This window comes from Moschus berezovskii, chromosome 15 (genome assembly GCF_049115385.1).
Source record: "Moschus berezovskii isolate FMDL1 chromosome 15, NW_MosBer_1.0, whole genome shotgun sequence".
NCBI lineage: Eukaryota > Metazoa > Chordata > Mammalia > Artiodactyla > Moschidae > Moschus > Moschus berezovskii.
The window spans coordinates 74370561-74398167 of record NC_142474.1 but is presented as its reverse complement, the minus strand read 5'-3'; the positions used below and the strand labels follow the sequence as shown (position 1 = coordinate 74398167).

The following is a 27607-nucleotide window of genomic DNA, read 5'->3' as shown; positions in this document are numbered from 1 at the left end:
GACGTATCGTGTAATTCACCCATCCCAAGTGTGTAGTTCAGTATCTCTTAGTCTAGAGAGGTGTCACCTGTGACCACAGTCAATTTTAGAGCATTTCCATCACCCCCAAAAGGAACCCTGCATCCCTTAGCCACCACCTATGGCGCCCTCATCTCCCTCAGCCCCAGCAACCCCCAGTCTAATATCTGTCTGTGTAGACAGCCTGTTCTGGGTTTTCACATGAATGGAATCACACGGTGTGTGCTCCTTTGTGGTTCGCTTTTCTCATTTGATGTCGTGTTTCCGTGGTTCATCCATGTTATAGCACGTACCAGTTCTTCCATTTCTGTTGATTGTCAAACAAGAAACAGTATGTGGCTAAGCCATTTGTCCATTCGTAAGTTGTTGGAGATTTGGGTTGTTTCCCCTTTGCGGCTACGAACAATGCTGCTGTGAGCACTGACTTACACATTTCCGGATGGACATGCTTTTATTTCCCCGTGGTGGGATTTTGTCCTCAGAGTTCCCTGGCTGCTTTCTCCTTTTCTGGCCTTTGCTCAGACTGTCCTGCCGTCTTCACAGTTTCTGTTCCTCTTGGGTAGTTCTCCATTGATTCAGACCTGGAGACGCATTTCCCTCTCTGGTGGAGGGAGGAGGTGACACTTGCAGAGAACATTATGAACCGGTCCTAATGTGTGTGATTTCTGGGCGTCTCGTTGCTCTGAAGAAAGTGCTGAGCAACTGAAACAATGAAGAAAGTGGGGACCACGTCGAGGGCAGGTGGGCCTCCAGATGCGGGCCGGGGGATCTCAGGACGGGAGGGGCAGGAGCCCAGTCAGGCCAAGGGCGCAGACGTGGTGCTGGCTCACGACCTCTGGTGAGCAGCGAGTGGCTGAGCCCCAGGCAGGGGTCTGTTTGCTGTCAGGCGCACCTGGTTTCCCGAGTGTGTCCCCGCTGCCCACTCCCACCTGACACGGCCTTTCTCTTCCCGCTGCTCCCCGCTCAGCAACCAGCCACAGCCCGTGTGTAGACAGAAACCAGAGCAGGTGCAGAGCCTGCGTGCAGGCCCCTGCTCCCTGCATGGGGTGCTCAAGCCTCCCATTTCCTCCCTGTCAGTGGGCACGCCCCCTCCTCTCCAGCAGCCCCAGGTGTTCCCACACGGGGAGAGTTTACAGGGCCAGACCCTGCCCATGATAACCTCACAGGGTCCAGGATCACGGTCAGCCTGCCCTAGAAGCCCTCTGTCACATGGAACTCGGCATCTTCCTCCCCAGACTCCTGCCTCAGTTGCTCTGCATCGCCAGCATTCTTGTTTCTCCTGGAGGCCCGGTTGGACCCAGCCTCCTCCTCTGATGCTCCCAAGGTCAGGGGCTGCGGGCCAGTTTCTGGTGAGGACGAGAGAAGGGAGGTGGTACTTGGTCCCTGGGAGCATGACCCACCTGTGTGAAACGGTCTGTTTTCCTGGCCTGGCCTTGCTTCCTAGGACCCTATGCCTTTCTCCCCAACTGGCCCCTTCTGGGTGCTTCCCTTCGAACCCGTGTTCTCTCCTGGTCACAGCCCCGGCCGCACCCCGACTCCCTAGTCTCTCTGGCCAGGCAGATTCCTGCAGAGCCAGTGTCATTTCTTCTCTGCTTGGGGCGTCCCCATTGCTCCGCAGATGTGGGCAGGTAAGGAGGGAAGAAGGAAGTGCAGGGGTGTATTAGGGCTTAAGGGAGCCTCATGAATCGCTCGATGAAGTCCACACCTGCCTCTGCCCCTGACTTTAGACTCATGCAGAGTCTGAGCCTCCCTGACTGTGCTGAGGTCCTTGCCCTCTGTGTCCTGTCCAGGTGGGGTGGGGTTGGGTGGGTGGGAAATGACCTTCTGGTGTCTAGAGCACTTGGATTATTGGAAGGTTATTTCTTTGTGTGAAAAGCTCGATTTTTAAATTAGTTTTCTGTCACATAACAAAAGCACGTTTTGCTTGGAAACTCTGAAACAACAGGGAGAGTTGAGGGTGGAAAGTGCTGTCTCACCCCAGCCCCTCGTTGGCCGTTCCCTGTGTTCTTCTGGCGTTTTCCCTGTCTGTCCCCGAGAGCCACATCGCACCTCCGAATGTGCATCTTCGTAAGCACAAGTGGGCCCAGAGTCTATTTTAAAGAGCCCCACACGCCTCCCGTTTTCTTTCCAGTTGCTTCCCGGGCGGTGCCCCCAACGTACGTGAGCGGCTCTAAGTGGTCTGGCCGTCGGAGCCAGCCCGAGCCCTGTGGCGCTGCAGGTGGAGCCCCAGGTTTACCGGAGCAGCCGGCCAGACCCAGTGCAAGGAGCCAGCTCCGCGTCCCTGGAAAGCGTGGAGGTGGGTGGACTCCCCCTCGGCACCTCCCCAGTCACTGCTCACGTGACATGACAGAGGAGGACGGGAGAGGGCATCTCATCGCTGGAAGAGGGGCTATTCGGGGACCTACATTTGGTTTTAAGGTGTCTCTGGGTCTCTATCTGCAGGGCAGCGCTGGCCACAGAGCATCCTCCTTCAGAAATGGGGGCCTCGGAGCATCCCCTGTTCACCACCACCCTCCCCTGGCCCTGCAGGTGCGGGGGAAGGTTAATCGGCTGAGGGCAGAAAGGGCAGGTGTGCCACAGCCACGGTCACCTTGGTCCAGCACCTTGGACCAAGGCTCACCCTGCATGACTTGGCAGGCTCGTGATGGATGCCTCCGGGGGCCCCCACTGAGACTCCTTGAACTGTCCACTGCGGGAGCCTTCAGGCCTTGGTATCAGAAAGGACATCCATGGGGCAGATCCACCCCCTGCGGGTTAATCGTGGCTGACATCCTTCTCTTTCTGTTTTTCCAGAGTCTCAAGTCTGGTGAAGAAGCCGACAGCACGAAGGAGCCTCAGAATGAATTGTTTGAAGCCCAAGGTAAAGCCTGGCCTTGTGGTGAATGCCCCCTTTGGTCGGTGCTGGGCTGTCAGGCAGCAGGCTGCCAGCGAAAGAGAATTTCCTGGGAGGTGCCCAGTGTGGGTGGTCTCTCTGGGGGGCCCTTCTCCTGGGGAAGTCCCAGCCCTGAGATTCGTGGGGTCAGACCCTTGGGCAGGGGCCGCTGGCTAAGAGAGCAGCTAGTTGGCTTGGGTCACAGTGATCCTCCCGACCGGCAGGCATGGGCCAGGGGACTCCTTCCTAATGTGCCAGGCCTGGGCCAGCAGCCTCCCCACTCAGCAGAGGCCCTGCATGCGCCCCAAGTGGAGGGCGAGACGTGGCTCTGGTCCTGGGAACCCGGCGGAGCACCCGGAAGGCAGTCACAGGTGTGCTTAGCAAAGCTGGGTGCATCAGCATGTGGGTGTGCGGGTTCCTTAAGGACGCCTCTCACCAGCGTGTGTCACAGGGCAGAATGTGCTGGACCATGGCTCCAGCGGGAGACCAGAAGTGACCTAGAGCTGCTCCTGAGCGAGAGGTCTGCACTGGTGCTGAGCATCGTCCAGACTGTGGCCCTCAGGGGCCGAGGCTGTTGTTGGCTCAGTGCTGAGCGTGGGGACGTCAGGCGAATGAGCCAAGTGTCGGTGCTACTGGATGAAGCAGATGGACCCCTTTGTGTCCAAAAATCACTTCCCAGATTCCCTGGACTCAGAGTCAATCTAGGGGACGAGAGGAAGGGCTCCGGGGAGGTTATTCACTGAGTGATTTTGGGCTCTCTGCCCAGAGACTGCTTGGATGGTTCTTTCCATCTGGGTTAGAACTGACACTCATGCAGAGACACTAACGTCAGACCTCTCAGGACTTGTTTACCTTCTCTGCCAGCCCTGAGAACACACACACCCTGCTGTCAGAATTGCTTTTCCCTTTGTCTGGTTCCTGCCTTTATTTATTTATTTATTTTTAAATTTAAAATGTACGTACTTGGCTGTGTCAGGTCTCAGTTGTAGCATGCAGGATCTTCATACGTCATTTGGGGTCTTTCATTGCAGTGCACAGGTTTCTGTCTAGTTGCAGGGCACAGGCTTAGTTGCTCCATGGCACGTGGGATCTGAGTTCCCCAGCCAAGGATCGAACCCGAGTCCCCTGCATTGCAAGGTGGATTCTTAACCATGGGACCATTGGAGAAGTCCCTGTTTTACCATTTTTCCATAGAACTTTCAGATGTTTTAAGCTGGAAGGGGTCTTGGAAGTGGCCCTTCCCTTCTGTTTTCTTCAACCCAATAGTCAGCATCATTCATGAGCATGGAGGCCTAGCTTTCCTCAGGAAAGGACTTTCTGATTGTTAGTTGGGTTATCACAGTAAACACCAAGATGACTCCTCTCTGGAGAGCTCCAGACCACTGACCAGGAGCCAGAGTCTGGTCAGGTGCAGGTGACCCTCGTCCTGCGTCGGGCAGGGTGGTGCAGTCTGGGCGTGGAAGGGGCTCTGCTTTGAAGCCTTGCTTGTCTAAAGAGAGCTCTTTGTCGGCACCGCAAGGTGCCCAAACACTCTCCCAAAGGGTGTTTCTCTGGCAAAGCTTCAGAAACCTCAGTAAGCCACCTGGCTAACCTGGCCGTCTGTCACCCGGACTCGCTGCTGAGTCTGCATCTCAAAGACCCCTGTGGCTCCTGATGTGAGGCGGTATGGAAAACAGCCCACCTTGGGGTGTTTTGCTGGGAAAAAAAAAAAGAAGTTAACACTCAACCTGCATCCAAAGTAGCCTTTGGTGCTAAGTTCCAGTTTCCAGGAGATGTTAGGGATGGAAGCGCTGGGGGGTGGGCGGGAGGTGACCCAGCGACTCTGGGGGAGTAGCCACACGCACAGGGAGGACTCTGCATTGATGCTGAGTTGAAGAAATCAGCCGTCGGGAGACTTGGGACAGAACTGGGACGTCGTTGTTGGGTTGTAGGGCCATCGTCGCACTGGGGTCAGGAGTGCATACAAAACACTCAGGGGTGAGAACACGGCAGCCGGGATTTGCCTTCAAATACCTGGTCCGGGACCTTCTGTGGTGATTTATTGTCTAGGATGCCACACTCCCATTGCAGGGGGCCCGGGTTCCATCCCTTGTCTGAGAACTAGAGTCCCCATGCTGTCGCTAAGCATTTGCATGCCACAACTAAAAAGATCTCACATGCAGCGACCAAGCCCCAGAGCAGCCAAATAAATATCACAGAAACAGAAAAGACGTGGGCAAGCACACACAGGGGCAGATGAAGCCAGGGCGAGAGGCTGCTCTTTGCTTTGGGCAGGTTTGAAGACCTTCTAGACGTTAATTTTTCAAGCCGGGCCTTTTGCTTCTAAGCACGAAGCTTGCAGGTATGCTCCTAGTGCTGCAGCTTCTGGAGGCTCCCTTCAGACATGCCTTCCCCTCGTGCAGCAGAGTCCCCCTTGTATTGTGAACTTTTGCATAGAATTAAGTTGGAAGAATTGCATGGTGAGCCCCACGTAGCCACCGTCGGAAGCTTGACTCTCACACGTGTCCCTCTGCCCATCTTTCAGTCCATCTGATTTCAGAGGAAAATACCAGCTTGGTGTGTTTCCCCTGCTTCAGGCCAGCTGCCAACCTGGGCTTCTGAGGTCTTCGGGAGCCCCCGGAAACCCACAGCCACTCCTTCGACACCCGCAAGAGCTGGGTCCGGGGCCTCTGGGAAGAGCTGGCTGTGGGCAGCAGCGGCCACCTTACAGAAGAGGAGCTGGCCCTGGTCTGCCAGAGCATCGGGCTCCAGGGCCTGGCGAAGGAGGTGAGAGGGGATGGGACGGACCGCCCCAAGGGCTGAGTCGTTGTGGTTGGTGCCAGGCCTGGGAAACCCCTTCACCCTCAGACACTGATTCGGTTGTCACTGTCCAGTCTAAAATCCTGTGCTGACTCCCAGGGCTAGCGCTGACGGTCCGTCTCGGGCCACCTTCACGCAGGACCCTCCTCTGTCTGGAGCTCTCTCCCCTCTCTGGTCTCCCTAGGCCTACCGCCCAGCCCAAGGGTGGTGCCCATAGCATCTGGCTGTGACCCTGGCAGCTGTGTTCAGCCCTTCCCTCCTTCAGGGCCCAGGGGAGGAGGGGGCAGTGTGATGGGATGGGCCCTGCCTCGCTGACCCCGAACCGCTGGGATTCCGCAGATACATGTCCCACCGTCCAGCAGACTCTCTCACAGCAGACTCGGGGTGGGTGTTTGGGAGATGCGGGATGCTCAGGTGACCATTCACAGCCTGGTGGAAACTGACCAGGCGTGTGGATTTCACATGCCACAACCAGGAAGCCAGTGCTGGGATAGCAAGCCGCCTGCTTGGTGGGGTGGGGGCCGGGCCTGGGCGGGGCGGTCAAGGCTACTTGGGAGCAGCCTCTGAGCAGATGCCTGAGGCGCTTTTCTTTAGAAACTTGAAGACCTGTTCAGTGAGCTGGACCAAGATGGGGATGGTAGAGTGAGTCTGGAGGAGTTCCAGCTTGGCCTGTTCAATCATGGGTCCCCTCGACCGCTGGAACTGGCCCCGCTTGTCAAACCCAGCGGGTCCTGGTCTCATTACCAGGTAAGGTGGGGGAGATTAACTCTTGAGGCCCAGGGTGACTGCCGTCACTCTCCTGAAGGCCTGTGCTCTCTGCCTGGTCCCCAGAGTGGGTGCCCGGAGGTGGTCAAAGTGACCTCACCTGACATCGCTTCTCCCTGGCTGAGCGCCACTGGTGAGCTGCTCGCCTTCTCTGAGCCTCAGGGTCCTCATCTGTAAAGTGGACGCACCTCACAGGGGTCTTCCGTGGATTCCCTGGGGCGCACTCGTTCCACCAGGAGCACCCGGTCCCTCCTCCCTGGGGCCAGAGTCACTGTTAGGGCCGCGCCTTCCCCAGGATTCCCCTCCAGGCTCTCCTGGAGCTGTGTTCTTCCCATTTCTCATCCTTCATGAGGCCGGCTGGAGTCAAGCAGACTTTGTTTACACTGTGCTGTTGGCCGGTGAGTTTGGTTCATCTCTGTCTCGGGGTGGTCAGGGCCCCTTCTCTCACTGCAGGGCACGGTTGTCCTGGGGAGTCTCGCTGCCGCCTCTTTGGCAACGTGGCTGATCCCGTAGTTTGTGGGCGGCGGTGCAGGAACAGTAGCCTTGTTCTCTGCTGGGCTGAGCTCGTCCGAAAATCAGGTTTCTACCCCTGAAGCCACTGAGATGGGGATGGAGTAAGGGTAGTGAGGACAGTGCCTGTCCAGCTGAGGGCAGGGACCGCACGGTGCCCAAAGCCCACAGAGGGCAGGGACCGCACGGTGCGCAGAGCCCATAGAGGGCAGGGACCGCACGGTGCCCAGAGCCCACAGAGGGCAGGGACCGCACAGTGCGCAGAGCCCATAGAGGGCAGGGACCGCACGGTGCCCAGAGCCCACAGAGGGCAGGGACCGCACGGTGCCCAGAGCCCATTCAGGGCAGGGACTGCACGGTGCCCAGAGCCCACAGAGGGCAGGGACCGCACGGTGCGCAGAGCCCGTAGGGGGCAGGGACCTCATGGTGCCCAGAGCCCATAGAGGGCAGGGACCTCATGGTGCCCAGAGCCCATAGAGGGCAGCGACTGCTCGGTGCCCAGAGCCCATAGCGGGCAGGGACCTCATGGTGCCCAGAGCCCGTAAACGGCAGGGAGCTCACGGTGCCCAGAGCCCATAGAGGGAAGGGACTGCACGGTGCCCAGAGCCCGTAGAGGGCAGGGACCTCATGGTGCCCAGAGCCCGTAGACGGCAGGGAGCTCACGGTGCCCAGAGCCCATAGAGGGCAGGGACTACACGGTGCCCAGAGCCCGTAGACGGCAGGGAGCTCACGGTGCCCAGAGCCTATAGAGGGCAGGGACTGCATGGTGCTCAGAGCCCATAGAGGGCAGCGACTGCTCGGTGCCCAGAGGCCATAGAGGGCAGGGACCTCATGGTGCCCAGAGCCCGCGGAGGAGGGCTCCCCTCAGGGGCCTTGGCACCTCGTTCCCGCCCAGGAAGTGCTGACGGGGCCACGTTCTGTGCATGTGGACACCGATGTGGCCGGGCTGCGGGTGTGGGGCCTCGCACAGCAGACCGAGATTGTCCTGCTCCATCAGGGGAGCCCCTGGGTCTGGTGGTCTGGGGACGACACCAACCTCAGAGAGGAGGGGGCCGCTGCTCCTCCTTGTTCTGGTCCCAACAGCAGATGCCTGTCCCAGGGGTCCTCCCTGGGTTGGGAAGCACAGCTTCCTGGGTGCACTTCAGCCTCACCCGTCCGCTTTCCGGCTGAGGGATTTTTCTGCCGTTGCCTCCAGCCCTGAATCCTGAGGACACGCGCCCTCTGCTCGGGCCGCCCCGCCTGTTCTGAAGCCCATCTTGGGTTTCTCTGCACAGACTGGGTTTCCCTCGGCTGGCGTGTGCCTTCCCAGGCTCTCCCTGTGGGAGGACAGGCGGGAAGCCATTGCTCTTTCAGAGAAAGGTTACCCCGGGGACCCCGCAGGTGCTGGGGCGCCCCCTGCACGGCCTCAAGCAGATGGCCCTGAGCCTGGGCTCGGGTCGCCTCCGTGGAGCCTGTAGTCCCCGCAGGTCCTCTGTTCCCTGCAGCAGGAGTTGGGGAGGCCGCACCACCGAGCACAGGTGGTGAGGGCCCGGGAGGTGCGTGAGGAGGCCGCGGTCCTGCCGGTGCTGGTCCCCGCGTGCAGGTCCCGGAGGAGAGTGTCAGCCAGACCACCACGTCGGCCCTCATGTCCGTGTGCTCGGGCCCCCGCCTCTTCGGCAGCGGCTTCGCCTTCCCGGAGCAGATCATCTCCTTGTGGGCTCAGGAGGGCGTTCACAATGGCAGGGAGGTCTTGCAGGTGTGGACGGTCACGCGGCTGCCCCAGCAGAGGAGTCTGGGCGGGGGGATTAGCGGGAGCCGCTGCCCATGAGGGAGGCTGGACAGAGAACCTCGCAGACACAGGCCCCGTGGAGGGAAGGCCCGTCATCCTCACTGTTTGCTTTATTTTTTGATATCGATGTGTAGGACATCTTAACTTAAAAACATAATCAGTAAACAGCAGAGAAAGCCCACAGCCTGGAACACCTCCTTTAGAGGGTAGGTTTCAGTATCTCAGACTCATCCCGCAGCGTGTGTCGGCTTCCGAGCCGATCCTTGGTCCTGGAGGACAGGAGGGCACCTTAGTGCCTGGAGGACATGGGCGTGGACACCAGGAGGTGGTGCCCACACGTGTCGTGCGGTTTTTCTAATCTGGAAGCTGCTGCCCACACCTCTTCGTCCTCTGCTCCCACCGTGATTTCATCGCTGAGAAGCGTGCTCTCAGCATGGCGTGGCGGCCGCTTCTGGATCGCTCTGCATGCTTTAACGTCCTGTCATTTTTCTCCCAGAAACCCTCGGGGCCCGGGAGAAGGGTGGAGATTCGAGTCCCCGTCTCCCGGTTCACAGGAAGGGCTTCCCCGTGGGCCCTGCCATGTGCCTGCCCCACCCGTGTGTCTGCAACTTGTAGATGCAAGCACCAGTCACTGAGAGAGCAAGCCAGGGCACCAGTGTTATCACTAGGCAGCCGGCAGGTGCGTGGGCATCCCCGGCCTACTCTTTTCCTTATGGTGGTGAAATATAGAAAGCACAAGGTTCTGTTCTTTTAACTTTACCTTCCCCAAGCCCGAGGGGGAGTGGCTGTGGCTCGTGGCTCTATCGATCATGTTTCCACCAACAGAACCCACACTGTTCCTGTGTCTGTTCGTGCTGTTTAGAGATACGTTGAGGATTCTGTGTGTCTGAAACGGCAGGAACTCAACTCAAACTGGCTTGGGCAAGAGGACATCAGGGGTCTTTGTGATCAGTTGGGGAAGAAGGAGGATGCTTAGGCTTGGGGGTCCCGGCTCTGGGGATTGTCAGGACTCTGCTGGCCTTTGGGTCTTGGCTTCAGGTCTAGCACCCTCGTGCGGCTCCCCAGGACCCCGTGGCCTGGACAACACTTGATTTGGCAGAAAAAGCCCTTCTCCAGCGTCCCTGTCAATCCCCAAAGTCCTCTGCTTGCATATGCCCCCTTCTGTGTCTGTCCCTTTGCCCAGGAAGGGGGGCTCTGTCCAGCCTGGGTCATGCCCACCTCCGAGGCAGGGACAGTGAGGGGAGGAGCTGTATGTTGACAGTGGGAGGGGGACCTCAGTGTTGACAGGGACCTGGGGAGAGGGACCCCAGAGGGACGGGAGCAGGGGAGAGGCTCCACTCAAGAGGTGGAGGCTTTGCAGACAGAAAAGGAAGGGACTGGGCCAGTGAAGTCTGGGCCTGAGGGAGCCAGCAAATGTCTGAAGACCCGCCCATCCTGCCTGCCCGATGGGCCTTGCTGTTTTCAGAGCCTTGACTTCAGTGTGGACAAGAAGGTGAACCTTTTGGACCTGACCTGGGCCCTGGAGAAGGAGCTCAGGATGGTGGGCGGGGCCGCCCAGCAGGCAGCCTTGGCCTGCTACCGCCAGGAGCTGAGCTTCTGCCAGTAAGAGCCCCGCTGGGGCGGGCGTGGGGTGCTGCTGGCCAGGCTGGCCACCTCGCCCAGGGCGTGGGCAGCCTGTGGGAGGAGAAAGGGTGCTTCCAGCACGGTCACAAAGCACAGCATGGCGATTGGGCCAAGAATGCGTTCCGTTGTAATTGGGTTTAGCTCCAGTTGAGCTGGATATTCAGGCCATCCGTCTACGGAGCCGGTTGGCATAGAAATTGTTATTGTGTTTTTATTGATGCTCTGAAGCTACAGAGAAGGTTGGCAGTAATTCAGTCTCCATCCTCAAGACTTTGTGTCTCGTTAGGTACCGACAGATGAGACCCCTGACATCAGGCAACTCTGCAGAGGGGCCCAGAGGAAGACTGCTTTGGGAGGATGATGAAGGGAGACGAGTTTGGTGCTTCTCCAGTGGGAGAAACAGGCATCAGGATAGCTGGTGCCCTGAGCCTTGGGCAGGGCCTGGGGTGACCGGACAGAGACAGGCGTCTCCTCTGCTCTTGGCAACTCCCTGGCACTTAAGTGCCAGGCTACAGGTGGCAAGGCTGTGACCAGGCAGGATAATGGGTGGTCAGCCTTCTCCCCTTCATGCGTCCAGCCCCAGGTTACGTGCTGGGGATCCCTGGGGTCCGAGGCCCAGCTGCAGCAAAGAGGGAGCGTGGATAATTGCCCACCTCTTCTGAGGCCGTCTGGAAGGGTGAACACTGCACGCCCCAGGCTCGAACCTCTTGGTTCAGAAACCTGCGAGAAACCCCATTGCAAGCCAGCTGGCTTCTTTCTGTATGTAATTCTGTAAAACCGACTCAATAACTGCAGAAACCATCCTGTTAGGAGGAGGGTCAGGCTTCCCAGGTGGTGCTAGCGGTAAAGAACGCACTTGCCAATGCTAGTGCAACCCGCTTGCTAATGCAAGAGGTGTGAGAGATGCGAGTTCAATCCCTGTGTCAGGAAGATCCCCTGGAGGAGGGCATGACAGCCCACTCTAATATTAATCCCATGGACAGAGGAGCCTGGAGGGCTCCAGTCCATAGGATTGCACAGAGTCGGACATGACTGCAGCGACTTGGCATGCATGCACGGGAGGTGGGTCAGAGCTCAGCGCTGGCCACGGCTCAGCGCTCTTAGGCCAGCTGAGTTTGTTCCTTCAGACCGGCTCGCTCGCCCCAGAGCAGTGTCCCCATTGACCCCGCCCCGCTTCCTGCAGGGAGCAGGTGGAGCAGATGGCCAGGGAGCGAGACAAGGCAAGGCAAGACCTGGAGAAAGCTGAGCAGAGGAACCTGGAGTTTGTGAAGGAGACGGACGCCCTGCACTCCGCCCTGGAGCAGCTTGCGGAGGAGAAGGTCAGGTAGGTCCTGCTGGGGTCCTGGGCCAGGGTGGGTGATGGACACAGGCTGCTGCCAGCTGAGGCCCTGCTGTCTCACCTGAGCCCACAGCAGGGAGCCCACAGACCAGGCATCACCCATGCAGTGGGCTGAGCGGACTCCCACAGAGCCAGCCCGGCTGGTGGCGGACAGACCAGAGGAAAGCGTTTCTGACCTTTATGAAAGTCTTCCCCTCTCTCTCGGTGCGCCACTGCCTCCCTGTGGTCCTTTGCCGTGGCCGCGTTCGGCCCCGTCCCAGACAGGAGAGGCACCGGGTCCCCCTGGACGCACATGGGGCTGTGCCCTGTGGGGCTTCCCGCTGGGGGGCAGCCTGACTGCACACGCCGTTCCTCTGCGGCCAGCGCTGCCCTCCCCAAGTTCCCAGAAGCCGACGGCGACTGATTTCAGGCCGTCAGTCAGGGAGCTGAGAATGGATTTGCGTTGGTCTCAGCCTGGTTGACCTGATTCTCCTGACCACCCCGAAGGGACTCAGTGAAGTTCTCTCTGCATCAGAGAACTGGAGACTCCTTATCTCCACCCAAGAATCTGGTTGGGGGACACAAGGCCTCGAGGGCCATGTGGGTGCTGGAATTTTGCTCCGTGAGTAACACGGTGTCATCAGTACATATTTAGAAATAGCATTTGCAGTCGTGTTAGGTTACTCTAACAGAAAAGTATTGAGGGATACATATTCGTTGTAAACAACTTAGAAAATACACACACAGGGAGAAATGAAAGCAGACCCCTCACGTCCACAGAGGTCGTTGCTCCTAACCTTTTCCACGAGTCCCTCGCTTCTTCCTGTGCACGTGGTTGCTTTCAGAGAGGTGTCGTTGCTGTAACGTTGCATATCCTTTCTGAGCATCCGTCGTGTGGCTCTGCCATATGTTACTGCACCTTTCCCCTTTAAAGAGGGAAGTGATGTGATCAAGTTTGTAAAACTTTCCCCAGCGTCTGCAGGCTGTTAGGTTAAATCGTGCTCATCAAACTTTTTCCCTGAGTGACAGCTGCCCTCGTGCCCCAAAGCTCTGCGGTGAGTCCGAGGGAGGCCGAACCAATCATTTCTAGTTTCGACCACGGTCAGTTGATTGCAGACCCAGCCAGGCTCTGCTGAAATAGGAGTTTCCACTCATCTTCACTCTAGATACGCTGGGTTTGAGAATCCTGCTAAGCAGCTGTTTCAGTGATGTTGTTGTTCAGTCACTCAGTCACGTCTGACTCTTTGCAACCTCATGGACTGCAGCACACAAGGCTTCCCTGTCCTCCACCATCTCCCGGAGCCTGCTCACCCTCATGTCCATCGAATCAGTGATGCCATCCAACCATCTCATCCTCTGTCGTCCCCATCTCCTCTCGCCTTCAATCTTTCCCAGCATCAGGGTCTTTTCCAATGAGTCAGTTCTTCACATCAGGTGGCCAGAGTACTGGAGCTTCAGCTTCAGCATCAGTCCTTCCAATGACTATTCAGGACTGATTTCCTTTATGATGGTTTGATCTCCTTGCAGTCCACGGGACTCTCAAGAGTCTTGTCCAACACCACAGTTCAAAAGCATCAATTCTTCGGCGCTCAACTTTGTTTATGGTCCAACTCTCACATCCATACATGACTACTAGAAAAACCATAGCTCTGACTAGACGGACCTTTGTCAGCTTTTTAACATGCTGTCTCGATTGGTCATAGCTTTTCTTCCAAGGAGCAAGCGCCTTTTAATTTCATGGCTACAGTCACCATCTGCAGTGATTTTGGAGCCCAAGAAATTAACGTCTGTCACTGTTTCCATTGTTTCCCCATCTATTTGCCATGAAGTGATGGGACCGGATGCCATGATCTTCGTTTTCTGAATGTTGAGCTTTAAGCAAGCTTTTTCACTCTCCTCTTTCCCTTTCATCAAGAGGCTTTTTAGTTCCTCTTCTCTTTCTGCCATAAGGGTGGTGTCATCTGCATATCTGAGGTTATTGTTATTTCTCCTGGCAGTCTTGATTCCAGCTTGTGGTTCACGCAGCCTGGCATTTCACGTGATGTACTCTGCATTTAAGTTAAATAATCAGGGTGACAGTATACAACCTTGATGTATTCCTTTCCCAGTTTGGAACCAGCTTGTCTTAATGCTCGCCTTTTAAAGGATGGCTGGGCTGATTCCAGTTTGGGGCTGTCACAGAAGCTGCAATGAACATTCCCAGGATCAAAAGCAGGGTATTCCACGTGCCGCCTGCACTCAACAGACCCTAGGGGTGGGCAGTCCACCCCTCTGGCCCAACCCCTAGACACAGCCCTCACTTCACCGCACCCTAGATAGCATGGAAGGACTGATGCTAAAGCTGAAACTCCAATACTTTGGCCACGTCATGCAAAGAGTTGACTCACTGGAAAAGACTCTGATGCTGGGAGGGATTGGGGGCAGGAGGAGAAAGGGACGACAGAGAATGAGATGGCTGGATGGCATCACCGTCTTCGATGGAGGTGAGTTTGAGTGAACCCCGGGAGTTGGTGATGGACAGGGAGGCCTGGCGTGTGTGATTCAAGGGATCGCAAAGAGTCGGACACGACTGAGCGACTGAACTGAACTGCTGTCATTCAGTCACTACGTCCTGTGCACCTCTTTTCAACCCCATGGACTGCAGCACGCCAGGCTATCCTGTCCATCACTAGCTCATGGAGTTTGCTCAAACTAGGGAGAATTATTGACTCCATGATTTTTATTCAGCGGAAGGCACTATGAAACCTGTCTCTGACTTTTGCTGGAGTGAACAACTGTAAGAGGGAAGACCGTTTCTCATTCTATTCCAAGTGCAGCACTAAGGGGCTGTTGTCTGTGAGCTTCAGTTACACACAGTGGCTCAGCACTGGGAGCCCTGTTTCCCACACAATGACCAGTAAGATAAAGAACCTGTGTTTAGCTCCGAGGACACATCCTGACCAAGCCCGACTGTCAGTGACTGCAGCCAGGGAAGTAACACAACCCCTTCAGAGGCTGACGGGAACCAGGAAGGGTTTGACTTTACTCTTTCTCCTTTTAATATAAAACAAGCCTGAATTCTAACTCAGCCAAGATGGTTCTTTGGGACATGAGTCCACCATTTTACCTTGATCCACCAGCTTTCCAAACAAAGTTGCTATTGCTTGCCCCAACAACTCATCTCCTGATTTATCGGCCTATCCTGCAGGAAGCGATGCGGCTGGGTAACACAATGACCCTACCTGTGTCTAAGGCCTTCAGGTGAGCATCAGCTCACTGGCTGGTGCTGCTGTATGGATCGCAGTTTGCCACAGATCTCTTCCTTGCAGACGCGGCAAAGCCTGTGCCAGTTGTAAATTAGCACGGCTCCCTGGACTCAGGTGTGTGCTGTTGAGGAGAGCAAAAACTTTACCCTTCTAGATTCATCTGGTGGGTTATAAATCAACTTAGCATGAGACAGATTAACAGGAAGAAAAGCAAACAAAAGGTTAACAACATATATACTTCTGTACATATGAGTGAGTCTCAGAAAACCTGAGTATCATCAGAATGGTTGAAACCCTCACCTTAAATACCATCTTTTTTCTCCATTTGTTGATGGATACAGGTTGTTTCCATGTCTTGTCTTTTGTGATTAATGATTCAGTTAGAGCTACTGATGTCATTTTGTTTGTATATATACTCAGAAGAGGGTTTTCTGGACGGTAGTTCTATTTTTAAATTTTTGAGGGTCCTGCATTTGGACTGTTGCCCATAATGACTCCCAGTTGCCATTCCCCCCAATGATGCACAAGTGTTCTCTTTTCTCCTTATCCTTGCTAACACATATTATCTTTCATTTGTTGGATCGTAGCCATAACAACAGGCTTCCCTGGTAGTTCAGACAGTAAAGAATCTACCTGCAATGCAGGTGACCCGGATTTGACCCCTGGGTCCCGGAGATCCCCTGGAGAAGGGAATAGCTACCGACTCCAGTATTCTTGGCTGGAGAATTCCAGGGAGAGAGGAACCTAGTGGGCTACAGCCCATGCGGTCACAAAGTCAGACAGGACTGAGTGACTAACACACTCATATAGCCATAGTAAGAGGCACGAGGTGCTATCCCGTTACGGCTTTGGTTTGCATTTCCTTGATGATGAGCTGGCCATTTTGTATGTCTGTTGAGAACCTTCACCTATTTTTCAACAATCAAGTTGTTTTGCTGTTTACTTGTATGAATTCCCTATATATTTTGGACCAGATTGATGGCTTGCAGATTATTTCCTCTCAGGCCATAGGTTGCCCTTTCATTTTATTGTTTCCTATTATGACCACCCTAGACAGCATATTAAAAAGCCGAGACATTACTTTGCCAACAAAGGTCCGTCTCGTCAAGGCTATGGTTTTTCCAATAGTCATGTATGGATGTGAGAGTTGAACTGTAAAGAAGGCTGATTGCCGAAGAATTGATGCTTTTGAACTGTGGTGTTGGAGAAGACTCTTGAGAGTCTCTTGGACTGCAAGGAGATCCAGCCAGTCCACCCTAAAGAGATCAGTCCTGGATGTTCCTGGGTGTTCACTGGCCACCTGAGGCGAGGAGGTAATTCATCTGAAAAGACCCTGATGCTGGGAAAGATTGACGGAAGGTGGACAAGGGGACGACAGAGGATGAGATGGTTGGATGGCATCACCCACTCAATGGACATGAGTTTGAGTAAGCTCCGGGAGGTGGTGATGGACAGGGGGACCTGGCGTGCTGCAGCCCATGGGGTTGCAAAGAGTCCGACACGACTGAGCGACTGAACTGAAGTTGCTGTGCAGAAGCTTTTTATTTTGGTGTAATCCAATTTATCAATTTTTCCTTTTGTTGCCTGTCTTTCTAGGGTCCTGTCTAGAAAATGTTTGCCCACACCAGTGTCAAGTTGTTTGGTTTTTTTTTTTTCTTCTGTTTTCTACATTCAGGTCTTACCCAAAATCTTTACTTTGAGTTAGCTTTTGTATATGGTGTGAAATAGGGTCAGTTTCATTCATCTGCATGTGAGTACAGTTCTCCCAGCATAATTTGTTAATCTTCCCCATTGTATGCTCTTGGAAGCTTTACTGTCGATTATTTGACCGTAAAAGTGTGTATTTATTTCTGGAATCTCGATTCTATACCACTGGTCATTGGTTTTCATGTCTGTACCATGCTGTTTTCATTACTATACCTTTTAATATAATTTGAAATCGGGCACAGTGATGCCTCCAGTTTTGTTCTTTTTTGGAGGTACTTTGGCTATTGAGCTTCTTTTGCAGTTCTACACAAAGTTTAGATATTTTTTCCCATTTCTGTGAAAAATGCCACTGAAACTTTGATAACGCTTGCTTTGAATTTCTAGATCACTGTAGGTAATGTGGGCATTTTTAACAATATTAGTTCTTCCCATCCATGGATATGGATATCTCTCCATTGATCTTTGTCTTTCTCATCAATCTGATAAAGCTTGGAGTGCATAGATCATTCATTTCCTTGGTTGAATTTGTTCCTCGGTATTGTGTTCTTTTTACATGCTATTATAGATCGGATTGTTTCCCTCATTTCCTTTTAAGATAGATTGTTGTTGGTGTAAACAAATACAGCTGCTTTTTTGCATTTTTTGGCATGTGGATTTGTATCCTGCAACTTGATTGGATTCATGTATCCTAATCCTTTTGTGTGTGAAGTCTTCAGGGTTTTTTACATATAGAATCATGACATCTGCAAACAGATAGTTTTACTTCCTTTGTTCCAATTTAAATGATTTTTATGCCTTTTTTTTTTTTTTTTGCTATTACTTCTAGTACTGTGTTTAATAGAGTTGGCGAGTAGCAAAGCTTTCAGTTTTCCCCATTGATTCTGATGTTAGCCATGGACTTTCGTGATCTTAGCCTTGGGAGCTTCCCCGTTAGCTCAGTTGGTAGAGAATCCATCTACAATGCAGGAAACCACAGTTCTATTCCTGGGTCAGACGAGATCGGGCGCGTTCAGGGTGGTATGGCCGTAGACTGAACTGTGGTGTTGGAGAAGACTCTTGAGAGTCCCTTGTACCGCAAGGAGACCCAACCAGTCCATTCTAAAGGAGATCGGTCCTGGGTGTTCCTTGGAAGGATTGATGCTAAAGCTGAAACTCCAATACTTTGGCCACCTCATGTGACGAGTTGACTCACTGGAAAAGACTCTGATGCTGGGAGGGATTGGGGGCGGGAGGAGAAGGGGACGACAGAGAATGAGATGGCTGGATGGCATCACTGACTCGATGGACGTGAGTTTGAGTGAACTCTGGGAGCTGGTGATGGACAGGGAGGCCTGGCGTGCTGTGATTCATGGGGTCACAAAGAGTTGGACAGGACTGAGCGACTGGACTGAACTGAACTGAACTGTATAGTACAAATTAATAAAGCTTAATCTTTTGAAATATCAGAAAATGTGGAAATGTCATAATCTCAATACATTTTTGTTTTTCATTCAGCTTAGAAGCTTTTTAAATTAAAATTGGGAACATATTTACAAAATATAAATAAATGAAATGGGAATATTCTTTTTTTTCCCACAGTATTTGTTGATTGCTTATTTATTGAGAGAGTATTTCTCACCCCAGATAGTCATAGTTTATCGTTCAGGACCACAGGAAAGGGACAAACTTCCATGGAACTCAACCCAAAGAAATTCTTTGTATTTCAAATCACTTTGCACTCTGAAAGATACCAGCCTTCCTCATCTCCTCAAAATCTTTCATGGAATCATAATTTCTGTAGAAATCTGCATATGCCTTCTTTCTTTGTTCAGCCACAGCAAACTTATAGAAAGTTGCAAACCCCAGGGAGACCGTGAATGCTCCAACAATATGAAATCGCAGACTTTTGGCCAGGAGGCCACGATCTGAGATTTAGCCAAAGCAGTGAACATGGTAGTTTTTCTTCTCGATGGCTCAACCGCAACGTCCTTTCAGGATGGAGAAATGGACCAAAATGGGAATATTGTAACAGGCAAAAAAACCAAAAACCAAAAAACACCTGTCACCTGCGCAGTGAGGCAGAAGACGAGAAGAGGAGGGAAACTGTGTGTCTCATCGGGTGTCGGCCACAGGTTAAACTGAGAATCCAGTTTCAGGAGCTGCGTTACTCGTTCCTGGACTTCTTGGGAGGTCCACATGTTAAGACTGTCCAGTGCATGTGTGTAGGTTTGATCCCTGGTCAGGGAACTAAGATTCCGTGTGCCACATGGACAAAAGAAACAATTACTAGTTCTGTTTCAAGATACTCTACAACCAAAGGAAGGTCGAGAAATCAGAGGAAAGAGGGAATGAACGATGAGAGAGGCGGAGGGTGCAGGGAGGAAATGAAGGCAAAGGAAGCAAGGGCCTATGGGGAAGGTGGCCATAAGTAAGATAGGTCTTTAGAAGAAGGGAGAGTAATTGACACAGACGGTGAATATGAAGTGGGCTTCCGGCACCAAAACGTGTCAGAGAAGAACAGCAAAGTTCCCCCCTCTTCCTGTTGACTTGTTATTAGGAAGACACTCAGAAGTGCGGTCCCTGGGCGTGCAGAGCGGGTTGTCATCCTCTGGGGGAGCTTGGGGGTAGGTGCTCAGCTGTAATGGGAAATGCTGCTGCTTTGTAGGATGGTGTCTCATGGGACAGAACAAGAGAGCTGGAAAGGAGGAGAGAGCAGGGGGCGTGATGGGGAGACCAAGGAACCCACAGCCTGATAGAGAGTCCACTGGAAAGTTTCCAACTGGTAACACAGTTTCAGTTTGGGGGGAAGTGTTAGAGTGAGGAGTTGAGGCTGAGATTTCAGGAGAATAAGTTAAGCTGAAGTCATGTAGAAGCAGACTCCGCATAGACTAGAATTTCTCAAATTTTAATTAGTCGCCTGGACACCTTGTGGGAAGTGCACATGCCGAGCAGGAGGTCTGAGATTCTGCATTTCTAACAAGCTGTCTGAGTAGCAAGGGTGTGTAGCCTTGCGTTTAGAAAAATCTGGAAGAAGAGCAGGCCTAACAGGATCAAGGAAAAGCATTATTTTGTGCAGGCCTAACAGGATCAAGGAAAAGCATTATTTTGTGTTTCTTTCTGAGCCTGTTTATAGCCAGAGGGAAGCACAGAGTCGAAGGAGCAGTTATAGGTGTGAGACACCATCGCTGAGCAGAGAGGGAGAAAGAAGTTTTGGGGATGATCCATAGGAAGAGTATAAAGGGGGAAGAATTCCGACCATGGGTCCAGAGATTCCCCTTCACAGAGGAAGGACTCTAGTGAAAGGACAAAGCGGGGAAAGCAAGGCCTTAGGGAGATGAGTTTGGAGTTGATGAGGACACTTGAGAGAACTCCTTCCAGAGGTTCCATCTATTTGCACTGAAGAGAGAGAGAAGATCATTATTGTTCCCGATAATACGGGAGGCAGGAGGGGGTGCTAGAAGTAGGGTCAACCCCAGCTACTCCAAGTAACCATAGACATCAAAGATATATGTTGTACTTTTATTTGTGATTCAAATTAGATTTATTTGAATATGGGGGGATTGACTTTTTTTTTTAAGGTAACTGATTTTTTGACAGTTGTTTCACAGAAATCCTTTTAAGCATTAGCATGATGTACCCAACCAAACTAAGTTTGAAACAAAACAGATTGATAGGGTTCAATCCCTAAATGCTAAAATCGTTATTTTCAGTAAATACTACACTGATTTTAAAACATGCAAGATTTTTAGCATCTAATAATTCTGTGGCAATTAAATTGATTATTTCCTTTTTGATCATTGTATTTCAATGTTGAGAATTTATTGTACATTATTTCGTAGGTGTGTCTTATGTGCCTTCTTGCCTGAGTGGATCGAGAAACTTTAAGATGGCTAAACTAGAGGAGCCAAGACATGCAGGCAAACCAGTAGCTCACATGGGTATGGAAAACAAAATGAATATTTTTATGAACCGTTTTTCTACAAGTGTATATTCGAGCTACTCAGTTCATTACTCTTTCTCTGATGAGAAATGAATTATACATTGAGCTGAACTGTCATCCCAACGGTGCACTTCTTAAATGACTGGGCAGATTGAAGAACATGTTAAATCCTTGTAGTATAATGGTGTAAATGGTACTGCTGTATTGCATTCAAGATACACTGTTGCATTTGCCATCTGTTTTCACCTTTGTCTTCTTGGGGTCATGGTTTGCTCCTCCGATTAAGATCCATCTTCTCCTCATCAGTCAGCATGTTCACGTTGGTCTGTGTGCTCTTTGGTATTTTCTAAGTTCATTGAAAACATGATGTTACTTTTGAAATTTTACTGCCTGTTTAGGTAAACCTGTATTCCTAATTTTTCTTCACTATCTGTAATGGATTCATATGTCTGTCCTGCCGGTGTCCTAACATCCCCCTAAAAACAAGACACTGAAACCAAATGTATTCAGTGTCAAGGCTGAGCATGAGGATTCTGCTCGGTACTAACTCTGCATGAATGTAATTACATGTAATTAATTAACTCTATGTCCCTTTGCCTTTTAGATCCTCCTGAGAAATGTCTTAATGTGAAGGTAAAAACATTTATGCTTTTATCTTGAATTATGAACTGTGGATTGTATCATATGTACATTATTTATTAATCAACTTGTTTCCAAACCCATTCGGCCTGCAGTCGGAGTGAAAGATTCTGTTCCTAATGAAACAGTCGGAATGAAGGATCCACAAACATCTAACTCAGGTAAATTTTGTGATACACACTTAACCCTGGCTCCTGCATTGCAGGCAGATGCTTTACCATCGAGCCATCAGGGAAGAGTCTTCTGGAAAGAGGCACACTGAAATATTTGAAATGCTAGCTCTTTGTACTCCTAACTGCTTTTTGCAAATTTAATTGAAGAATTGGACATACGTAAGGCAAATGTTATTGTTAAGTATCCATGTTTTGAAAGGCAAGATATTTACAAGCATATGAACAAGAAATTTTTAGAATGTAAGCTGAACTCAAGATGTTTCTGTATATATTTCGATACCCTTAAGTTCTAAGTTTGGAATCTCTATACTCTCAGGAATCCTCAGAGATTAATTATTAGACTGTAAGAGTTTTCCAGTGTCCAAAAATGCTGATTTGAACTCTGACATTTACCTTGAGTAAAGCTTCACATGCTAACCTGTCAGTTGTATTTCAGCTTATAATTATTTCATTTTAGTGTTGTTACACAGATGAATGTAGGCCGATCAGATGTTTTAATTAGCAGACACTGTGTGTGTGTCTCTGTGTGTGTGGTATCTTTGATTATTAGGAGTAAGGGAAGTAGTAATCATCCCTGAAATTTGATAGACATAATCTTTTAAAACAGTGATTCTGAAAGTTTTTGGCTTTAGGATCCATTTATACTTATAAAAATTAATGAGCGTTCCAAGGAACTTTTTTTAAGTCTGTTGTTGTTCACTATATTGGAAAATAAAACTGAAAAACTTATTAACAAGCATACACAATCATAGTTGCTGATTCCATTAGTCCTTAGTGCTATGATAGCACATATCGTGTCTCTGAAGAAGTCGACTGTGCCCTCAGAACAGAATGAGAATGGGAGGAATGTTTACTGTTGTTGTGAAAATAATTCTGACCTCTTGGACCCCCTGACCTGATGGGTCTCTGGACTGCAGCGATTCTGAGGGGACACTTGAGAACCATTCTTTTAAACCAGTGAAGTGGTTGGATGTGAAACGGTAAAGGGGCCCTTGTGTTGACACAGGGTTTTAAGTTTCACTTTTACATTCCTTGCTTGTTTCTTTGACTTCTCTTAAGATATTTAGATCTGACAGATTTAGTTTTTTGTGGTGTCTCTTGGCCCTCTGTGCTCTTTGGATCCAGTGTGGTGCACAGTTCAGTTCAGTCACTCAGTTGTGTCTGACTCTTTGCGACCCCATGAATCACAGCACGCCAGGCCTCCCTGTCCATCACCAGCTCCCGGAGTTCACTCAAACTCACGTCCATCGAGTCGGTGATGCCATCCAGCCGTCTCATCCTCTGTCGTCCCCATCTCCTCCTACCTTCAGTCTTTCCCAGCATCAGGGTCTTCTCCAGTGAGTCAGTTCTTCACGTCAGGTGGCCAAAGTAGTGGAGCTTTAGTGTCAGCGTCAGTCCTTCCAGTGAATATTCAGAACTGATTTCCTTTAGGATAGGATGGACTGGTTGGATCTCCTTGCAGTTCAAGGGACTCTCAAGAGTCTTCTCCAACACCACAGTTCAAAAGCATAAGTTCTTTGGCGTTCAGTCTTCTTTATGGTCCAACTCTCACATCCATACGTGACCACTGGAAAAACCACAGCCTTGACTAGACAGACCTTTGTCGGCAAAGTAATGTCTCTGCTTTTTAATATGCTGTCAAAGTTTGTCATATCTTTTCTTCCAAGGAGCAAGCGTCTTTTAATTTCATGGCTGCAGTCACCATCTGCAGTGATTTACATGCTCAGGAAAATAAAGTCTGTCACCGTTTCCATTGTTTCCCATCTCTTTGCCACGAAGCAATGGTTGCCATGGTCCTCGTCAGCCCTGTCCCTGCACTTTGACAAACATCCGCCCTGCTGTGCATGCACTTCTCCCCGTCTTGCTGCAGCCTTAAGTTCTCTCCCTCTCCTGCCCTCTGTGCCCTTGAAGTCTGTGCTCAGGCATTATCTCCAGAAAGGCCATCCCTGACACCTTTTATCTACATTTTTCTTTAAACTCCGGTATCTAGTACTGAGCGGAAACTCGAGAAATAATTATTGAATAAAAGAAATAAAGGCTATTTATACCAAGGTGATTTTTTTTATTTTTTTATTGAAGGATCATTGCTTTACAGAATTTTGTTGTTTTCTGTCAAACATCAGCATGAACCAGCCATAGGTATACACATATCTCCTCCCTTTTGAACCTCCCTCCTGTCTCCCTCCCCATCCCACCCCTCTAGGTTGATACAGAGCCCCCGTTTGAGCTTCCTGAGCCATACAGCAAATTCCCATTGGCTGTCTATACCAAGGTGATTTTTAGATCTTGTCCTCTGCAGTTTAGGAGCCAAGAGGATTGACACGTGAAGAAATAATTTACAGTTCAGATGTGTGTCTATCACTAGGAAAATCTAGAAAGATACACGAGAAGAATCTTTGAAGTACTAAGGTAGCTACAAGGAAAGGGACAGCTGTTTATCTGGGGAAAGAGAGCTATAATCAAAGACGACTTCACAAAGCAGGTTGAGTCTTAAAAGATGAAAAGTAACTTGTCAAAGAGTACAGGGAAGCATTTCAGATTAAGGAACTGATAAAAGCATAAAAAGAGGAATTTTGTAAACCGTGAGTATGTTGCAGTTGAAGCTTGGCATGTTGTTTAAAAAGGTCCAGTTGTGAAGTAGAGAAGAGAATGTATTGTGACTCTATATGTCTGTCCTGTATTTTGAAATTTTGTTTGGTTTCTGATTGTTTTGTTCACTGATGTTTGGATGAACCTGTGAATGAATCTTTGAGCTGTTTGTGTGCCTGTAACCTGGTGACATTTGGTATTTCCCAAAGGATTTGGTTGAAATTTTTAGGTCATTGGAAGTCTTTCTTAAAGACGTAGATATTCAGCTGAAGATTAAGATTGACTTAATCTGTCATTTGATACAATGTTTTAGATCTCCGTTTTAAATGAAGATTATGTCTTTTATCTAAACATTCTAAGTAATTTTAACTAAACATACAGATTTGTCAGCAGAACTAGACTTGGAAATGATATCAGAGGAAGCACAAGAAAAACTTGATGGAGATGAAAAGAACCATTCACAGGTATGTAAAACTGTAAATTTCAATTTCTGGTTTAATACTATATGAGAAAATGTGTATCAAACAAGGCAAATTAGAATGGAAAGATAAGTTAAAACCCATTACAAATGAGTTAAAGCAGAAGTTTGGTGAAATTTGTGAGAAATAGAAAATTACTGTTTGTCCTAAGGAAGATCCACTATGTGATAACCCTAAAAAAGGAATAAACAAAAAGGAAATATCTCCTAATATGACAAATAATATATTTGATTGTGAGGGAAAAGATGCATTTGGAGTATCTGTGTCTCTAGTATTCCAAGCATTTCCTGAACAAAAGGAACCCAGTCTCGAAAATTTTTTCCATTGTCTGTAAACTCTGGGTCCTTGGGATATGCTTGTTGGTCATCTTCAAAGCTTTGTTTCACTGAAAATAAAGTAGACATTGAAAATGATCAACTAGAGATTGAACACGTGTGTTTCAACATTGAGGAGAGTTTTTATAATGATACAGAAAATGAAAAAGTAGGAGACCCGGTAGTTACATTTGAAGTGAAATAAGACCAAGAGTTTGAGATGCAAATGTCACAAAATATGAGGCAAAATCCTACTAATCGGAAGTTAGACATCAGACAGACACATCAGTCTAGTCTGTGGCTTGTCCACTCTGGGAAGATGAAACACATTATTCAAATAAAAAGTCACAGTACTCTGTTCTTACAATACTGTTGCTGTTGTTACAAATACTGATCAGAAAAACAAACCAATACAGTGGTTCCAGAAGCCACTGCATGCGGATAATTGTAGTGCTAGTAAGGATAAAAGCATGGAACTCGAATTAGAAAATGGGAATTCTTCACCGAAAGTCACAGAGCATCCAAAGTGTTTGGAAAGGAAGAATTACAGAAGGATGTGCAGAGATTTAAGAATGAAATAGGCATGTTACAAGTAGAGTTGCTGGCTTTGGAAAAAGAAAACGCAACTTTCAAAGGAGGTAGAGGTTCATTTGCTCTTGCTTTGGTTTTTCTCTTTCTCAATGGTCTGGTCCACTTGATTTTCCACTTATGAATAAAGTAGGGTCATCTACATAGGTAATTGTGTAGAAATAGATTATTTCTGCCATCTCAATAATAGGAATTCAGGAAACAGTTTTCATGGCTTTTGTCCTTCAGTCAATCTAATACCTAATTCTGTCTCTGTCAGTCTTTCATGTGGGCTGGGAGACTCACTGAGCTGTGGACCATGTGGTCTTCTGAGCCAGAAGAAGCACCAAGGAAACTGCTTAAGAAGTGTGACCAGCTAGGGTTTTGCAGTGTTCTTTTTTTCTTGAACTCTGTTCTCTGTTGGATTAAATATGTTGTATTTCCATAGAATGGGAAGAAAGCAGTGACTGAGAGAAGGGACATAAACACGTGTTCTCTCTAATCTCTTCATTGTGGCTGAATATGTGCGATCTTCTCTGCTTTCCACAGTCACTGGGCACTTAGATTTCCAGCATGGCTGCTTCAGGATCTTTTTAATAACAAATACATGCACTCCCGCATGTGCTTTACTCACCACTCTCAGTTGTTTATTTTGAGACAGACCTTTCCATTATGTTTTTTACTAAAATGTAGTTTTTGACATGTTTGATTTGTCACATAGGTTGTGTGTGTGTGTGTGGAAGTTGCTCAGTCGTGTCTGACTCTTGGCGAGCCCTTGGACTGTAGTCTGCCAGGTTCCTCTGTCCTTGGAATACCAGAGTGGGTAGCCGTTCCCTTCTCCAGAGGATCTTCCCAACCCACGTTTCCCACATTGAAGGTGGATTCTTTAATATTTGAGCCACCAGGGAAGCCCATAGGTAGTATTAAACCCTCAGCAAAACAGAAAAAAAAAAAAAATTAAGTGTTTATCTCCAAAGGAGAAAACTGAGTTTTGAGACACTGTGAGATTTTTCTTTCTTCAGTAATAGGTTTTTAAAATTGTTTGTTTGCTCTTTTGTGTAAGAGGTGCTTTGATTGAGTTTGAACAATAGACAAGGGAAAAAAAAACAAACTATATATTCTCCTGTTAAAAAAAAAAAGGAGATGAACCCTATCCCCAACTAAGGCATTTCAAAATACTGTGCCAAAGTCACACTTTTAACTTATCTGATTAATCTGATGAATTCATTTGGTTATTTATCACATTCAGGGTTACAGAATTGTATCATTTCTTTTGGTGCCATAAAATGCTAGGGAGTGCCACTTTAGGGGCTTGAACAAAACCTTAAACTTTTTTTTTATTTTATTGCTGTGTTTGGTAACTAGTGGGGCGACAGTAGGCAATTATTTCTATACCCTCTAGCTGTAAGGTTTGACAGTTATTGCATGTGGAATTGGGAAGCATTACTTGTATTCCAGAATTCCACACTAATAACTCCTCAGTTTCATTCTGCTCCTTGTATTTCGGTAAACTTTGGTTCATATATTTCAGTGAACACCATCACTTTTTTGTTATCTCCCGGATCCAAATGAAAAAAAGAATTGTAAAAGGCAGAAGGAAAAGAATAGCTTTAGTGCAGAAAGAAGAATGTTTTCTTTCTGTCCCTGAGGTTCTAAGGTGTCACATCCTCTACATCTGGCTATTTAATGGAAAATCCAGGTGGTAAAGACCGAAGAGGACAGATTTTGTGTCTTTGTCTTTTTATTTCTCTGTCTCCGCCAGTCACATGGGGAAGACTAAATGTGAATAATTGCATCTTATGAAGAAAGCCATTTTTGAAATTTTGGGAATTTTGTTTCTTTTCCTCAAACAGAAAGGAGCAGATTTTACAAAAATTTCAGGCACTTGTAAGTGGTAAAATAAGCACAAAACTATTTTTATCACTTAAATTCAGGGCAAATGCTGAGGCAAATATTAAAATTGAAAACAAAGATCCTTATAATAAAGAAGTAGCAATTATTCTTAGTGTCAAACTTTCACTAAAGGTTCAAGAAGAAAAGAAGCACAAAAGTAGTGAAGTGGAAGTATCAGACAGCGAATGCGATGCTGCTGAGAGCGGGTTGAATCCGCAGAGAAAGAGTGGAGGAAACAGCAGCCAGGAGTTTCCTGCTCCGGAGAATGAAGATTTTTCTGTATCAACCTTTAACATCAGGTCATTTGTTATTTTCCTATAAAGTAGTTTCTAACTTGAACTAATGTTTGTGATTTACACATTTTATATTTTACTAGGGATATCGCTATTTTTAATACTCTTGCCCTTTA

At 49.2% G+C, this 27607-nt stretch overlaps 1 protein-coding gene and 2 pseudogenes across 2 annotated transcripts in view; 2 read left to right on the top strand and 1 right to left on the bottom strand.

Annotated features, from left to right (window-relative positions):
- The first annotated feature begins 728 nt into the window (after window positions 1–728).
- Window positions 729–27467, top strand: LOC148775479 (uncharacterized). Its single transcript, XM_088843668.1, has 11 exons — window positions 729–856; window positions 905–1198; window positions 2194–2314; window positions 2812–2878; window positions 5467–5656; window positions 11539–11679; window positions 20444–20542; window positions 21149–21177; window positions 21279–21344; window positions 24327–24409; window positions 27331–27467. Exons 1-7 carry the CDS (start codon window positions 729–731, stop codon window positions 20487–20489), a joined length of 987 nt encoding a protein of 328 aa, XP_088699794.1. The 3' UTR covers window positions 20490–20542; window positions 21149–21177; window positions 21279–21344; window positions 24327–24409; window positions 27331–27467.
- LOC148775480 (cytochrome c oxidase subunit 6C pseudogene) lies at window positions 18333–18556 on the bottom strand (annotated as a pseudogene).
- The window catches only part of LOC148775478 (ankyrin repeat domain-containing protein 26-like), a 28800-nt pseudogene continuing 25651 nt past the window's right edge, over window positions 24459–27607 (top strand). The window contains exons 1-3 of the transcript XR_016039074.1: window positions 24459–25376; window positions 25754–25768; window positions 27341–27497. The product of XR_016039074.1 is annotated as an ankyrin repeat domain-containing protein 26-like (transcript). The remainder of the gene's footprint in view (window positions 25377–25753; window positions 25769–27340; window positions 27498–27607) is intronic.